The sequence below is a fragment of the Leptinotarsa decemlineata genome, unplaced genomic scaffold (genome assembly GCF_025532065.1).
Source record: "Leptinotarsa decemlineata unplaced genomic scaffold, Ldec_3_MD MMD2_tig00026314_RagTag_RagTag, whole genome shotgun sequence".
NCBI classification, from domain to species: Eukaryota; Metazoa; Arthropoda; class Insecta; order Coleoptera; family Chrysomelidae; genus Leptinotarsa; species Leptinotarsa decemlineata.
Genome location: NW_027412684.1, coordinates 8044582 through 8063202, shown reverse-complemented (window position 1 = coordinate 8063202; position 18621 = coordinate 8044582). Strand labels below are relative to the sequence as shown.

The 18621-nt window shown below is 34.6% G+C and overlaps 1 protein-coding gene across 3 annotated transcripts in view; it reads right to left on the bottom strand.

The window, feature by feature from the left end:
* Positions 1–18621, bottom strand: part of LOC111507183 (protein croquemort) — a 184680-nt gene that overhangs the window by 26132 nt on the left and 139927 nt on the right. The window contains exons 2-3 of one of the 3 annotated variants that reach the window (XM_074181615.1): positions 17749–17779; positions 6450–6578 (exon numbers count right to left, since the gene is read on the bottom strand). In XM_074181615.1, coding sequence (XP_074037716.1) covers positions 6450–6572 — 123 coding nt within the window. In that variant the 5' untranslated portion in view covers positions 6573–6578; positions 17749–17779. Of the gene's footprint in view, positions 1–6449; positions 6579–6638; positions 6796–17748; positions 17955–18621 lie in introns of those variants that run through there. The other 2 variants (XM_023162461.2, XM_023162464.2) reach the window with 2 other exon arrangements.

The following is an 18621-nucleotide window of genomic DNA, read 5'->3' as shown; positions in this document are numbered from 1 at the left end:
AGATCACTTTCTAAAATGGGCAGTTTTGTTCTTAGTGTTTTATTGAGCATAATTTGTGCTGGAGATTTTTGTAATTGTTTGAGGGGTGTATTTCGGTATTTCATTAGCATTACATCAATATCCCACCGCTGCCACCATGTCATATATTTGATTTTCTTTATTGAATATATAATATACTAGTACTATGTTGCTGTATCGCTCCTGTTCCAATGTTTTGACAGAATGGGCATCAACGAACTTAGGCGTGTGCAGCATTATACAACAGTGCTTTTAAAAAAATTATTCTACAGCGTCCTCTAGTGGCGAGTTACAGAAAAATGGATAGCCTGAAAACCTTCTCTATGAAAAATTACTTATATATGTCAAGTTTCATCACGATCGGTTGAGCGATGTAGAAGTTTATCACTTACCAACCAACCAACCAATCAACAAACATCCATTTTTATATATTAGATACAGGAAATATTCACTTCAATAGCTAATGATTCAACAACGTACTTTTGTGACTAACAACAAATGTGACAGTTCCTAAACCTAATACACACAGTTTTAGCAGAAGTTTGAGCTCCGAATTGATCGACCTACAACCTACAGTAATCCAGAACGAGGATTTGAGGACCCTGGTGGAGACCAACCCATCACAAACGTTGCGTGAGATAGCGGAAGAGCTGAGCGTCAGCTCCCATGCGGTTTTTGATGGTTTCAAACGTATTGGAAAGGTCAAAAAGCTAGAAAAGTGAGGGCTCCACGATTTGAGAGATCGACAGAAATGGTTACATTTCGAGGTCTATTCTTATTTGCTTTTGGGCAACTGCAACGATTCTTATTTGGATCGGATTGTCACGTGTCTCCTCTACGACAATAGGAGACGTTCAGGACAATAGTTGCGCATCGGCCCCTTTCCGAAGGCGAAATCCCCCTAAAAAAAAACATGGTTACTGTATGGTGGTTAGCGGCTGGTGTGATTCACTATAACTTTCTACAACCGGGCCAAACCATCACAGCAGAGTGAAAAAATCGATGAAATGTACCGAAAATTGCGTCAGGAGCAACCGGCACTGTTCAACAGATCCGGTCCGATCCTGTTCCACCATACTCCCCAGACCTCTCGCCAACCGACTAAAATCTTTTCAAGCACTTCGATATCTTTCACACCGGTAGAACCTTCAGCAATTAGAACCAGACCAAAACGGCCTTCGTCGAATCCTGGGCACACTATTTTAATGCAGGCGGAATTAATAGACTTGTCTTACGTTGGGAAAAGGGTACTGATTCAAATGAATAAATTGAATAAGTATTCATTGAGATGTACGGTACAACTACTTACTTTAGCAACATTTTATTTCGTTATTGATTTTAATTTTTGAATTATAAATTCTTGTCAGGAAATTAACTTTTCATAACTCTGTTATCGAGCAGTCGTCCAAAATATCCGTCTGCTTGGGTTTTTTATGTTAATTGTTTTATTTTAATTTTTACTTAGCATTTTTGTATTTTTTTCAACGCGTATCATTGAAATGACCTCTTCTCTTGAAAAGAAACTTTATTGCCAAAAAAAAGATGGATATTTAGAACGAAACTACTTGTTGTTTCGAGTAGGTACTCATTGTTAACACTTTTAGGAGTTAAGAGAAGGGCTCAAGTGGTTGATCTTTTCTGACTAAATTTATGACTCGACCTTTTGTCAGTGAGAAAGTTACTTCCAATTTAATTTTTAGCCGAAGCTTTCATTCATTCTGTTCTGAGATTTCGGCTGAGAACTACTTCTTATTCAGGGGTTTCCGCCGAGAACTAAACCACCTCTAGATTTTCCTCGCTGACCGAGAAAAGACTTAGAGTTAGTTCCTCGAGGTTACCTCGTAATTTTCTTTTTCGTGTTATGTTTGTTATTGTGTTTTGTGTTAATAAATTTTATCGTTGAGTACGCTTAATGATAATTCACCTATCACCAGTCCCGACAGAGATATTACAATTTAAAGTAGACTCATAAAACAGAACTTTTGAAACAACCTAAAGGTTCGTTATTCTCACTGCATAACATGCAGATAATAGGATTTTGTTAAGCTGTAGAACGTGATCCTTAAATTTCAACAATGAATATGAAGTTGGTGATATTTCAATTCTAGTCTAATACTAAGAATGACTCGGTAAAACTTGTAGCAAAAGTTTTCGTCACCTAGCCGAGTTAAATAAACGTACGCTACTGCTGGAACCACTGTCAGGGTTTTACAAAAGAAACAACCTGCAATAACAACATATTATTAACATTGCGAAAAAATACAAAACATGACGTTCAATTGATACAACTGACTCAATCATGAATGATGACGCACAATTACTTTGTTCAAAACTCGATTGGATTTGTTTTAATAATGACCTTGTTGAACATACACATGATTAGTCAAAAGATATTGATGTTTATTTGTAACTTGAATAACGTGCTATCTGAATTCGAAAATAATACAGAAATTCATAAATAACAAGGGAATATATTTGTGTATTTAGTTATCAAGCACATCATTCAACAGCAGAGACCAAAAACAAATAGGAAAACGAAATATGAATGAATAATATTTACCACTTTAACGACTTTAGAGAATTTTTCAAAAATTATTATTAAACTTGTGGTAGTAAAACGAAAAGTTTTTTAATGGACAGCGACTTAATCAATATCTTTTTCTATTCAGTTGCTGAGAGATTGACGCTAAAACTGTACCCTCAGGAGATCCTTATTGAATTACCCTGAAAGTTATAAACATTACATAAACTTTTACCGTAAAAGAGACGAACATCAAAGAACGAAACAAAGTTATAAGACATGAATAACGGAACAACTTCTGGAAAGGATGAGGCAATGCTTTATTCGAGTTAGTTAAATTTATAAACTGGTCTTTCTCAACAGGTATATTTCCACCATTTTTTAAAAGGGTAGTAGTTAATTCCACTACAGGTGGTGATATTGAGGATTCATCTAATTGTAGACCTATTTCTTTGTTATCAACATTATCGAGAATAATTGAAAGTATTGAAAACACTTTCTCAACACCAGAACAAAATTACATTCTCTCGACGCGAATTTCGCTTGTTCGGTTTCATAAACCGGAGGTGTCGCTCAACATGCCATAGAGAACGACTACAGAAATGTTCAAACTCTCCAGATGCATTCAAAAGCTTGGAAATCGAAAAAGTTTGAAATCAACAAACGTCCTATTTCAAACAGCCCTTTGGTCTTATACGTAATAATTCTAAATGAAAAACAGATAAATATTAGAGAAGAAATGGAGGGTATAGTCACTGACATAGAGGGGATACATAACAAATTAGAAGTATTAATAAAAAAACAGGTAGTTTAGCATAGAAACAATAACAGGTAGTAGTTACGTATTACTAACCGGTAGTAGTTAGGTACTATCAACAGGTACTAGTAACAGGCCACTAGCATATACAAACACTAACATAGTAGTAACATTTAGTCACAATGATCTCCTGAAGACGCTAACTTGGTAAGCGAAACGCGCGTCGAGAGACCGTAATTTCGTTCTGGTGTTGGAAAAGTGTTTTCAATTGATTCATTTCGCGCCAGAGGTTCCAGTACGAACTATCAAACTAATTGAAAGATTCAACTCTGTTTTGGCACGAATTACCTCACCACCTAGGACAATCCCGCTGATCTAGCAGTACAACCACCCTCAAGTCAAGTCAAAAATGTTTATTGATTTTTGAAGATATTTACAAAATTATGAATGTGTATTGTGTTGTGTGGGGCCCTGCTATAGGCTTATGCCTCTTCAGGGTTAACCACCACCCTGTTCCAGATGCTGACAAGACAGTTCTCATAAACATGGCTTTCGGAAACAAAGATCAGCTGGCGACCTTCTATCGTATGTCACCCATATTTGGAAAATAACGCAATCGAGAAACATGGAGAATCAAGAGCTGTTGCGCTTGATATCTCTAAGGCCTTTGACCGTGTGTGGCATGAGAGTTTGCTTGCAAAACTTCGATGCTATGGCTTGGATCATTTCTGTGTACAGTTCTTCAGTTTCCTAAAAGAACGTTCCCTGCAAGTGGCCGTCGATGGATATCTGTCGAATACGTTCACCATCAACGCTGGTGTTCCCCAGAGATCTATTGTATAAAACGACTTATATATTGCTTTGCTGACGACAACACACTTGTCTCGTCATAGTACACACCTCAGCAACTTTTGATGCTTTATAAAGTTCAGATCAGACCTTCTTTGGAGTATTGTTCTCATGTATGGAACTCTGACCCCAAACATACCCTGAAGTTGCTGCATTCCACCCAGAAAAGAGCCATTCGTCTGATTGGAGACATGAACATCACTTGCAACCTTGATAGCCTGGAACATCGAAGAAAGGTTGGAGATTTGTCTCTCTTCTATATATACTTTCATGGGAAGTGTTCAAATGACTTGGCACATTTGATTCCACTAAGAGCGGTACATATCAGAAATACGCGACGGATTGTGGCTGCTCATCGTTTTGAGGTTCAACTCAGTACACCTCGAATTTCACTGTTCATCTGGAGAACTGCGTTTATGTGGAATAAACTTCCCAAGAACATTTTTCCAAATGGATTTAATCTCCAGCGATTAAAATCCAATGTGAATCGCTACTTTCGAACAGGCACCACTCTGGGAACGGAGGAATTTTCCTGTGGTGCTTGTGTTTTGCAGACATCTTCGGAGCTTGACATCCCGAGTCAGTCAGATTTCATTCTTCAAACTAACAAGACGCATAATTTCATATATTTTGTATTTCTATAATTTCTGATTTTTGTAACAATAAAAGAATTTTTAAAAAGCAAGTTCAGTGCCGTCGATAGTTAATTCACGATGAAGATCCAAAAGTCTCGAATAAAAAATTAACACTGATCTAATGAAAGTCAAGAACTGGTGTGAATCGAACTTAGCACTTAATATTGAAAAAACTTTCATTTGAATGTGAACTGTCCAATATAGAACTTTGGGAAGATTTTGTGGAAAAAATCTGAGATTAGGCAAAAACTAATCAAAAATTCAAACACCATAACAAAGTCATCAAATGGAAATGTAATAAACTAATTACCATCAGAAAACACATTCGGAAGAGAAAAATAATTCAATTAAATTTGTTAAGATTGAGTGTCAAACCATCCTCTAGGAAATGAAATACTTCATAATCGTGGTTGAATTCATGCTGCTCAATCAATAGATGGTTTGCAAATGTGGAATTGGTCTTTCTATTTACAAAAGTACTTTTATTCTCTTTAATTCTTTGGGAAAATGCTTTCCCTGTTTGGCCAATATACAGCTTTGGGCTGAATTTTGACCAAAAAAAACTTCGCTCAGGAACTGTTGAATGACTTTGCATGTTAGGAATCACACGTTAAAAGGTAAGACCTCGTTAGTCCTTAGCTTGCACAAGTTTCTCAACTTCTGAGAGTTGTCGTTCGTATGGGGGCGACAGCTGATTAAAGGAAAAACAGATTTTAAACAGATCAAAAATGATCAATAGCACCCAAGCAGCACCCCGCTTACTACATCACTGTAGTAGTGAATTATCCAGTGAACGTGGAGAATTTTCAGAATTTACAAGATCGTTCGATTGAGGCATATCTATCTATACACAGTAAATTTGACTCTCACCATTGGAACGTTGGAAACTATAGACGACTTTAGATGGAAACAAGACGAAATACGAGTTAATACTTTCATGGTCACTTTTTCTTCGCTACATTGATGGTTCTTTTAGATTTTTCATCCACCGTTTCGTATCTCTATCACCATCATCAACTTTATTTTTTCTCAACTCAAATGGCGGATAGTTCTTAGTTTAGCAAAAAGAATATTACAATTAATGTTACTATAATTGTTATTCACGTATTCACTAAATACAATTGATATATATTTACACGAAAATAACCGCATAATTAACAAAACATGTAATGAATAATGAGTTATTGAAAAAAAATGAAATTGTATTGGCACCATTGTTATATTTGAATTTGAGCTTGTGCGTTTTCACCGTATGTAATGAAAAATGCATTGGAAGAATTAGATTCGTAATATTAGGAAAGTTTCAAAACCTTTAAAAGTAATTGGCCACAACTTGCGAGTAAAAGCTGGAAAAATTCAGGTCTTTGCTTCCTAAATAAAGGTGGCGCTTGATGATACTCGATCACAATACAAACTATTGAAAATTAGTACGAGTAAAATGTTCAATTTTTCACTTAATGTATTTTTACGCACGCCACTTGATTTGAACTATGATAGTGTTTGTTGTCAGTTTGCAAACCATCATTTCAAATGAAACGATTATCAGGTGTTTTCAAAGAAATCACATACGTGCGTGATAGCTGAATAGGTAATAAATGATCATCATATTAGTCAGGAAACCAAATAAGTGGATAATTGAAAATATATCGAATAAACGATTGAAACTTACATGTTGAACGATCCCTTTCACAATAATGCTCCACATACAAACTAGTATTATTCCAAAAACTATCAAACAGGCTGAAACACCAAACGTAGTCCATTTTCGGCAACTTGGCGTACATAAAACCATACCGACCTATAAAGAAAATTCCATTACAAGTAAAAAACAATAATGGAAAGTTACGCTGTCGTGTACCGTCGATATCGAGTGGAAATAAATCGATTAAAGAACAAACAGATAATGTATATTCAAAATTTGCACTTTGTCGAGACGATAAATACTTGGAACAATGTTCATTTCAATAACGAACGTGATCTCTGATGATTCATTTATGAAAAAAGGATTTATTTTAACGTAATTTAGTTATCTTGGACTTTAACCAACAAGGAAATTTGATAAGTTAGAAAGCATGTTAATAGTCCAGTGGCAGTACCACTGAAATAGGCGACACAGAGAAAAAATATGGAAAACCTACAAAATATTTGACAGATTAACTAGAATAATGTATTATCTAGTTGAGTTATACAGTGCATTTTTTCAATGCCCCCCCTTTTATTTTTTGAAGGGGTAAACTCAAAAAATTGAAATTTGGGATAATGAAATTAATGCATGAATACTTTATTTTGTGAAATTGGATGAAACTTTCAAAGGGCGCCACCTGGGAAAAAAAAATTAAATGGAAAGGGGGGGGGTCTTGTGACACATCATTTTGAAGTTCCAGACGAATAATTCACAACCCCAGAATATGAAGTCAATATCTTCACCTACTACAAAATGGCGGAACACATTAATATCGATATTTACGGTGCGACGCATAACTTTCACGAGACCGAAAGGATTTTCAATGAACGTTTTCCGAATCGTCCTATCTGTAGAAAATATTTGAGAGAATTTGTATCCAAATTCACAACTACCGGTAGTGTACATAACAAAAAGCCCCCAGGTCATCCGTCCATTCCGGAAGAACGCAAGTGCAAATAATTGGTGAGATTGTAGTAAATCCTAAACAGTCTACTTATTCCGTCGCGAATGTTTGTGAGGTGTCTCCTTCTACTGTGTGGAGACTTTCAGAAGAGGAATATGTTTCATCCATACAAAACTAAAATGGTACACCAATTAACTGAAGATGGCTCTGATCAAAGAACAGAATTCTGCGAAATCATGACGGAAACTATTGCAAGGCATCCTACCTATCTGCACAATATTTGTTTCAGTGACAAATTTTCCTTTTTTTTAAACGGATATGTTCACAGACAAAATTGCCGTTATTGGAGTGACACCAACCCTAACGTTTTCCGGGAAACACATACCCAATATCCAGAAAAAATTAACGTTTGGGCAGGAATATTGGGAAACCATATTGTAGGACCTCTATTTATTATTTATTTAAAAGGGAAACTGTATTTGAATATTCTGGAAACTACTGTTGACCCTCTCATCACTGAAATAGTTTAAGCGAATCCTAAAGAATTCGATATGGATATTGTATTCCAACAAGATGAAGCACCACCACATTACTCCAGACAAGTAAGAAACTTTTTGTATACTACTTTTTCCGGTCGTTGGATTGGCCGTCGCGGTCGTACAGAATGGCCAGCCCGCTCGCCAGATTTGACATCTTTGAACTTTTTTTATGGGGCTCTCTGAAGCAAAAGGTGTATGAAACTGAACCTGCTTCAATATTGGATGTACGGCAAAGATGAATAAATATTTGTAGAGATATTGACGTTACTGTGTTCGAAAATGTTTGGCGTGAAATATTGAATAGGCTGTTCATTTGTCAAGAAGTTCAAGGCAACCATTTCGAGCATCTTCTGAACTGACCTCAAGCTTATTACCTCATATTATGTAGTTAAATGTCAATGTATTCAGGCAATTATTAAAAGTTCCGCCATTTTGTAGTAGTTAAAGATATTGACATTATATTCTAGGGTTGTGAAGCATTTGTCAGGAACTTCAAACTTCAACAAGATGTGTCACAAGACCCCCCTTTCCATTTAACTTTTTCCCAGGTGGTGCCCAGTCGCCATCTTGAAAGTTTCATCTGTCAATTTCACTTCAAAATAAAGTATTCATGCATTAATTTCATTATCCCAAATTTCAATTTTTTGAGTTGGCCCGTTCAAGAAATAAAAGTGGGGGGACATTAAAGAAATACACTGTACATATTTATTTTTGAATTTAATGAAGATACGTTTTCTAATTGTGCATATTTTTTTTATCAAATTTTCGGTCCAACCTGTTTCCAAAAAATATGTTCCTCTTTATTAAAATAACATTTGATAAATGCGGGCAGGTCGCGCCAAAAAAAATTCGTTTACTTCGTTCCGACTGGGAAGTAATTTGAGAACGGAAAGAAAAAAACGGCTGGCTGCATGACACGTGAATATTTTAATCAGGTACGTTATAGCCGAAGTATATTTTTGGTTGATTCCACTATTGATACCTCGAAGACCTACCTACAAGGTTGGACAAATAGGGAAAAAGTTTCCTATTTTGGGAAACTAGAATAATCTTTTTTCACATCGAGAATATCAGTGGTTGTTTATTGAATATCGCCTCCATTTCAAGTGTTCCTACTTTCAACGAGACTAGCCTCCTCTGTCTGTTGGTAAGGCTTATATATCCCAATGGAAGTCTTTGGAAGCCGATGGATCATTCTTGAAGCGACGCAACACCTAGAACAATCAAGAGACAAAAAGTAGGGTTGAGCGCGACCTTGCCTAATTCACAGTCGATCGATGAAAACCAGCGGCGGCCGGGTTGAATTAATTTTAAAAAAATAAACACTTGCATTTTGCAACACGCCGACGTCATGACTGCTGGAGCCTTTCTGATGCGAGATTGTGCATGAGGCTTAATACTACATATAAGGAACTTGAAAAATTATAAAATTGAGGTTTCTACAAAGTAATTGTCTAATTGATTTTGGATTTTTTTACGATTAATAATATCTATCTTATTATATAAATATAATTGACAAAATAGTTGAGGCTTTCGCGGCCGAGGTTTTGACTGTCACTATTTTTCAGGTTCGAAGGCCATGGATTTTTGGAATTTATTCCTGACATTTCGCTGGCAGATTATTATCCTTTGACAGTCATCGGATATCAATCCAGGATGTGTAATACTCTGAAGAAGCCAGCCACTCGCGAAACGTCAGGAAGAAATTTCAAAAATCCACATCCTTCGAACCCGAAAAATAGTGACACTGATAAATAAATTGAACATGTATCTAGTTTTTTAATAATGTGGATTTTATTAAATGATCCTTTGAAAACGATTCCTGAAAACTTTTCCTAGTCTGATTTTACTTTCAGTCATACATTAAAAATAGTAAACTCTGATATACTAACGATTTTACTAGTCCTTCTCGTACTACGATCATCCATATTTTAAGTTATTTCAGAAACTGCCATTGTTAATACAGCTTGTGCTAATATGGCAATCAAATTAATTCGCTCATCCAGCGACATATATCTCAATCAGAGACACACCGAATACGGATAATAACTCTCATCTTAATACAGAAGTGTAAATTTCGAATATCACAAGAGTTTGTTGAACAATCAGACATATATTCACTGGACTGTTAGTTTCTGCATATTACGCACTGGAGTGAATATACAAGGTTGAGTCATCATCTTTATCTGTTGCACTTGCAAAAGTTAATCTTTAAATTTTGTTTTCCATTAGGATTCTTTTGAGAATATATAAAGAGTCATGGTGTAGATGCCAACCACTCTTCAGAAGAATTTTTATTTCTATCAACCTTCAAGTTTTCAGTGCTTATGGAATGACTTAAGAATTGATCTCCGAATAAAATAGTTCTATGTTTTGATTTTGAAATAAATCATTTTCAAGTTAAAGTATTGTGACGCCCATGGCAAATCTAACAAAGCAAACTAGCAAATGAACCGGCACTAACAGAAATTCGACCACCTCCCGTGGCATTTTATCAGTACGTGCTTCAGCAATCAAATTGGATCCGAGTAGTGAATGGGAAAATACTGGAATGCGAGCGCGGATATACACACCTACGAGAAATCATTGAGCTACAAGACAGGTTGAATCAGTTCGTGCAAAGAACGAGCATTAGGAAAGGGGATGGAATCTATTTTTTCATACAGAATAGTAGGCTGGGGCGGTGTAAATATCAGTTTTTTAAATGGAGTTCATGTTATTAAAAAATGGGTACTGAAAATTCTTAAGAAAAACAATTAACACAGCCAACATATTTCCTATATATAGAAAAATGTCTTCAAGGTAAAATAAAACTACTATTCCAAGAAATCTCTTAAAATACCTAACTATCGTTTTGCCAGGAAATATCGAAAGCATAGGTCAACGAAATACTAACTATCTAGCTCATAATTATTGAAACCACTTTCCCAACACCAGAACAAAAATTACGGGCTCTCGATGCGCGTTTCGTTAACCAAGTAAGCGTCCTCAGATGATCTCCTGAGTACGGAAGGAATTAATGCAAACAATAGGGACTTTCAAAAGAGAAAATGAAAAAATGGATCATGACATGTATGTTTAGCGAATTTGTAAATCAAAATTCAATGTTTTTACCGAATATGTAACTATCAGGGTTTTCAAACCCGCTACTAGAATATGAGATGATGCCAAACGAAGATATAAAGGAGTTTTTGAGGTTATTTTGTCAGAAACGAAGAACGAAGGTGTTGCAACAACAACAACAACAAAACACCAACAAAGCAAACAACAATAGAAAAGGAGTTGATAAAAGTCATGAAAGAAGTAGACAAAAAATTGATTGACCAGGTCAACAAATTGTATAATACCTATATGGTCCTCGATTTTGTTGCGGAAAATTCCACCCCCTACAACCCCTTTGATCATTTCGACTCAAAAATCATATCTTCCAAAAAATTTGCGCTTCTAGAGATATTTTCACAAGAATCAAAAATATTCAGCATATTCCATAATACCTATTCTATAATGATATAATCGGTCGGTCGGTAGCCAAGCGGTTCGGCGTGGGTGATTTGTTCACTCACTCGAATTGACTGCCGTGTTGGACGATGGTTCAAGCCCTAGTCTGAACGATCGATCTTCACTTGCTATCGTCCAACCCGTGTTAGGAATCACACGTTAAAAGGTAAGACCTCTTTAATCCTTAGCTCGCACAAGTTTCGACTTCTGAGAGTTGTCGTTCGTAGGGGTGCGACAGCTGGTTAACGGAAAAACAGATTTTAAACAGATTTTTTTTATAATATGGTCCTACATTCTGTGTCGGAAAATACACCCTCTGGGACCACATTCATCATTTCGATTCAAAAAATCATATCTTCCAAAAAATTTGCGCTGCCGGGGATATTTTCACATAAAACGAAAGTATTTGGTGTATTCTGTAACACCTATATTGTCTTCGATTTTGTCGCGGAAGATTCAACCACTTGCAACTCCTTCCATCATAGTTATGTAAAAAGTTTTGCCTCCTAAATAATTAGCGTTACTGAGAATGTTTTTACATGGAATAATAATATTCAACGTGTATGGTCCTCGACATTTACGAAAAAAATTCACCCCTCGCAACTCCTTTCATCATTTCGATGAAACAATAAAATTGGGTGTTTTATATCACACCTATGTGGTCCCCGATTTTGTCGAGGAAAATTCCGCCCCCTACAACTTTTTCCATCTTTCCGATATGAAATATCATAAGTTCTGAAAAAACACAGCTGCTGGGTATATTTTTACATGAAACAATATTATTTGGCGTCCCCAATATTGTCGTGGAAATTTTTATATTTATTTTCAGCCTATAATTTTAGGTTAATTTTTAAAAGTATATTCCAGAATGTTTTGCTCTTTATTTAACAGATATATCGTAGGTATAATATATAATAACATAATATAATTTTTTTGGAAAGAAAGTTTTTGGCTTTCTACTATAATAATAATAATAATATGCTTTATTATCATAAGACATAATCTTGTAGACAAAGCTTGTGTAGTACATACTTAAAAAAATGCAATACATACCAACTGAAATAAAAATATGAATAGTGCATGGGTACAAACTATGTTAAAATGGAGGATATAAAAGATATGTATCTATAAAAGAGTAAAAGTCAAGTTTATAAAACAGTAGTCATAAAAAGTAACAACTTAAGAGCTCCTTAATAAGTAAGGATAAAAAATATGCATAAGTCAGTTAAAAGCTATCGTTAAAATATTCATCCAAAGTATAATAGGGTCTATCAGATAGAAATTGTTTGACTAACTTCCTGAATTGGAAGTCATTCATATTGGCAGATCTTATGTCCATAGGCAAATGATTGTACATTTTTCCACCGTTGTAAAATAAGGAGTCTCTGGTAATGTTTTTTGTTGGCACAGTGAGTTTCAGAGTGTGTCTGCAGTTTCAGGTGTTATAATGGGAAGAGGATGCAGCAAAATTTAATATATACTTATTTATTAAACACACAGATTCCAGTATGAATAATGCAGTTACCGTTAAAATATTATGTTTTTTGAAGAAGGTTCTACAGGAGTCTCTTGGTTTAAGGTTTCCTATACACCGTATTGATCTTTTCTGTAAAATCAATAGACTTTTGAATAAAGTTGGACTGCATGCTCCCCAAAACGGTATTCCGTAGCGTAAGTGAGAATATATGAGTGCATAATACGCAATCTTTGCAGTGCTGAACCCCAATTCTTTATAAATCACTCTAACCGCATAACAGCCAGAGGAGACTTTTCTAGTGAGTTGTTTAACATGATCCACAAATTTTAAATTCTGGTCAATAAAGACGCCTAAAAATTTAGTGTTATTTTTAGATTCCAGTGATCTGTCTTCAAAAAAAAGTTCTTCGATTGAGCATCTAAATGATAATAAATTTGTTTTAGTTAAGTTAAAAGATAAAATGTTTGAATCACACTAATCTTTAACTTTTTTCAAGTCGGCAGAGACTATTTTGTGCAACTCACAAGTGTTTTTATTGTTCCAAAGTATGGTATTGTCATCTGCAAATAAGGTAAACTTCCCAGAAATATTGAGCTTGGTGAGATCATTAATATATAATAAGAAAAGAATGGGATCTAACACAGAACCTTGTGGAACTCCAGAATTAATTTCCCTTTTTTTTAAGTTGAGATGTTTTGATCATTTGCGTCCGTCCCATTAAGTAGGAATCGAACCATTTGTGAGTTACTCCTCTGCATCCATAACGTTGGAGCTTTCTCAGCAGTATTTTGTGATCAACGCAGTCGAATGCCTTTGACAGGTCACAAAATACTGCGGCAGTAGCAGTAGCATCGTGCATATTTTTATTATTCTAGAACCCGAATTGATTTTCATTGATGATGTTATGCTTATTTATGAATCCAAGTAGTCGTTTTTTGACTAGTTTTTCAATGATTTTTACGATGGTTGGTATGAGAGATATAGGGCGTAGATTAGAGGGATCATCAGAACCTCCACCCTTATGCAGAGGAATGACCACAAAGGTTTTTAGAAAAAGGGGAAATATGCCTGTTTGAAAGGATACATTTATTAGTGAAACCAGTACATTTAGGGCACTAGGAGGAAGGTTTTGTATTATTTTGATCGAAATGTTATCGTAGCCTGCAGTATTTTTGTTTTTAATATCCATCATGATTTCAATTAATTCATTGATGTTGGTGTCATACAGAGATAGGTTCTCATCCACGCCCAAATTTTCTAGATGTACTAATGGATCTTAAGGGCTAGTAATATTTTTACTCATATTTTCTGCAATAGAGCAGTAAAAGTCATTTATAGTATTAGGACTTAGAGTAATGTTACATTTTTTTTTTGAGTTTCTTAAGTCATTTATAATTGACCAGGACTCCTTCATCTTATTGTCAGACTCACTGAGTCTATTATTGTAAAATATTTTTTTTGCTCACTTTATTGTCAATCTATAAATTCTACGGTAATTATTAAAGTAGTTTAAATAATAAAGATTGCTTGTGAATTTCCGAATATAATGCATCGACCGCATATTAATAGAAGAAACTTTTGTCAACCGTGTTTTTTTTTTTGTTTAATTTTGATTTTTTGTATAGGGAATGATGCCTCAAATACATCCATTAAGATGTTTTGAAATAAAGGGAAAGGATCATTATGTGATAGAATAATTTCCCAGTCAGTCTGAAGACAATTCTGATAGAACCTATTATAATCTGCCCTGCTAAATAGTCTTCCATATTTACATTTGTTTTGCTTCTTTGACAACCAGAACGGCACTGAGCAGCAAACTGCCTCATGGTCAGATAAACCAGAAGAGCTGACTGAACATAATACTTTCTGATCATCAAAGTTGCTACAAATATAGTCAATGAGAGTAGACGAAAATTGTGAGATACGGGTATTGGATTTAACATGCATAGTTAAGTTGAATGACAAAAGTAGGTTTTTCAGCGAATCGATGGCTGGCGATTGAAGATCATTATAGTTAATATTGAAATCACCGGCAACAATCAAAGAACAGTTAACAGATAATTGAGACAGTATTAATTCTAAATTATTCAAAAATATATTAAAATCTGAGGAGGGAGAACGATATATACACAAAATATATAAATTATTTGCCTTACAGCGATAGATAGAAAATTCAAAATAAAACATTTTTTACAGGCACGAACTTCAGATTGAACTCCTGTATTTTTCTTAGTACATTTGATTCAGTAATCTTCTTCAGAATGGCAGCATTTCTCAGCAGATTACCTTCAGAATTATTGACATCCAGAAAAGAAATATTTCCTTCTGCATAATGGTTCAGTTTCCTTGCATAATCATTATGCAAAATTATATCTATAAATAATGTCATTGATCTTATGATTCCTGCAGTATGGTACTGAGGAAAGGATTATGTTTGTATTGGTGCAATGCTTAAGTTTGCTGTTCAGTATTTTAAAAGATGGATATCTTTTTGCCTTGAAATTATTAGGTCCAGCCATAATTATTATGTAGTCATCGAGAGAGAAATTATTTGATAAATTAATAACATCGTCGATAACATTTTCGAAATAGGCGCTAGGTTTGATAATTGATTTGATGTTAAATGTATTACCATAGCTCTGATAAAAAGTTTTGCCCAGGCCATAACCAGTTTCATCACAAAGAATGAGAAAATTCGGTTTGTTAATATTTTTGACGTTTTTGATAGAACAGCTTAGCTCTGCATTAATAGGAGAACTCAGTGGTATTTTTTCAGAATTAACTTAACTTACATCATGGCACTCGGTACTCCTATCCTTCTCTTCTGAGCGACTCCATCTTGATACAAAAAAATGTGGGAATCTTCCAAATAAGGAAGGAGGCTATCAATTTTAGAAGTAACTCTATACATAGATGTGTAGATCATGCAAAGAAGTAACTTTCAGACACAAGCTGGAAGAAAAAGTCCTCCTAAAACAACTACTTTCATATAAACATTGAATTACACTAAAGAAAAATTCTTTCGAAACAAATACTTTTATATGAACACTGAATTATGCAAAAAACACTTTTCTCTACTCAGTTTGCATTCCAAACATTCACTATGGAATTGAATCAGATATCATTCACAGGACTTCTACTCAATATATTAAATGAAAGTAAAAATTTCACTCACATGAAACACTGTCATCCTCACTGGTACACATCGATGTTTAGCGCTAAGGCACTTGCCTTAGGGCTCTTTAGTACCAATCTGGATAACAATATAAGAAAAAACACACAATTTATTCATAAATTACGATTTTTTTATGTCATGGAAGTTTGATCTACTTATGTCATTATATAACACTCCTAAAAATATAACCTTTTCAATTTAAATAATATAATTGTTTAATAATATAATAATAATAATATAATACAATTACCTTAATGAAGTGATAATAGAGTATTGGCATCTAAGTGATCAAACACTTGTATTGTGTAACTCTATTACACAGGGTGTTTCCCATCTACGGTACGAAACTTCAGAGAGTGATTTGTTAGGACCATATAGGTATTATAGAGCACGTTGAATATTTTAATCCATGTAAAATATTCTTAGCAACATTAATTATTATTTTTTAAATCGAAATTATGGAAGGCGTTGCAAGGGGTGTAATTTTCGACGACAAAATTGAGGACAATATAGGTATTATAGAATACTCCAAATACTTTAGTTTCATGTGAAAATACCCCCAGCAGCGTTATTTTTTCAGAAGATATTTTTTATATTTAAATGACGGAAGAGGTTGCAAGGGGTGTAATTTTCCCCGACAAAATCGAGGACCATATAGGTTCCACAGAAAACATAATACTATTGTTGGATACAAAATATCCCCAGCAGTGCTATTTTTTTAAAAGATATAACTTTTTTCAATATAAATAATATGAAGGGAGGCAGGAGGGGGTGATTTTGGCTTGAGGTACAAATTGGTTCTAGTGAAAGGGGTTGCAATGATATCTAGTATTGTTATAGGTGAAATTCAATTTTTTTTTACTGATTTCGTAGCTTACAATGAATGTCCTTAAATACAAATTTTCATAGGCTATCTAAGAATTTTAACGACCAATGGTGGCTTGGCGCACTCCATTCTATTAGCGGTGAATTCCCCTGATTCGTGAATGAAACCCATGGCTGTCTTCACACTGGTATAAAAAACATAGGAATTATATTTGATGAGGAACTCAACTCTTCATCACATACCGAGTATATTACAGCTACAGCATTCAAAATATCAGGATTTAATAATAGTGCCTTTAAATACTTTGAATCAAATACTCTCAAATTGTTATTCCGTTCATTGGTGACTATGATTCAGTCTCCTGGAGTCCCTATTATAAAATTGAAGCTGTACAGAATACATTTTTTAATTTGTGTAGTTATGATGAGATTACTTATATTGAAATATTCATCACCAACTCAATTTATTTGCCATCAGAGGTAGAGGTCCCTTGCCGAATACATGTCATATATGTCTGGATATAATTAAGGTTATACATAAATTGTTTGCCTCCTGTGACAAGCTGCATCTGTCCCTTTGTTGCATTATTCACAGTAAAAGTCCCTGTTGAACAACCCTATTTTGTTCAGGTAGACAGTGTCCAGCTAGACCCCTTTATTTGTTTTGGTCCGATCCCTGCTTTGTCTAAGCAGTTCTTCAGTCCTCTTCCTCTTGTATCGCAAGAGGAAGAGATATAATTATTATGATTATTATTAGCCATTGGGCAAAGTTTGGCTGATTCCCTGATAACTAACTTCTAAAAGCACTGGGTGGTACAAAATGAATTAAAATTGAATATTAAACAAGTGAATAATACAACACTTACCTGTTGACTGATGATAATTAGTTATTCCAGATTTTTCTTATGTTACCGAGATGTAATAATAAAACTAGCCATCACAATGACATGCAACAACTTTTGCAGGAACCAGTGTCAACAATGAAACCAAATGACAACCTTGAGATAAAACAAAAACAATGAATTGTAAATAAAACTGGTACAATATTATTTAAATTGATTGCCACTATTCTTTAACCTATTAACCTTACACCCTACTCTACATGACACTGACAGATAATCTTCTTCTATTTTTAATTTTAGCTTCAGTCGTTTCGCAGTAGTACAGATCGCGAAGGATGCGACATGTCTTGATATTTTTTACTCTACCTACCACAACCGACTGCAGTAACTGGCTGTGGTGAAAAAGAAAGAGCAACGCTGTCAGGGATCCTATGTTTTGAAAGTCAAGTTGTCAATGATAAATTGTCTGAAACTATCCATATAATAATTATAGAACTTTTGCAATAAATATTAAGCCTCGTTTCACTACACGGTAGCTTCTTCAGTTAAACCAGTAACGGGTCACATTATTCATACATGCTGGAAAGTTAATCAAAAAAGACAATAATTTGAAGTGTGAGGTGATAAATCATTTGTAACACAAGGGAACATAGTACCGTTTCCCTTTTTCAAAATGAATAATTTTCAAAAAACTTATATTTCAAAAGTGAGATATAACAGACTTATATATAGAGATGGTATCACATTTCTTTTAGTGCTATTGATATTGGCCAGAGTTTCTACAATATTTGGGCAATATTTTCAATAACAGGGTTTCGAAAATAAAAATTTTATCGCCATGATGCGACCTTTATCAGAAAAAAAACTGTCTGCCCCAGTCAAAATTCGCTGAACTGT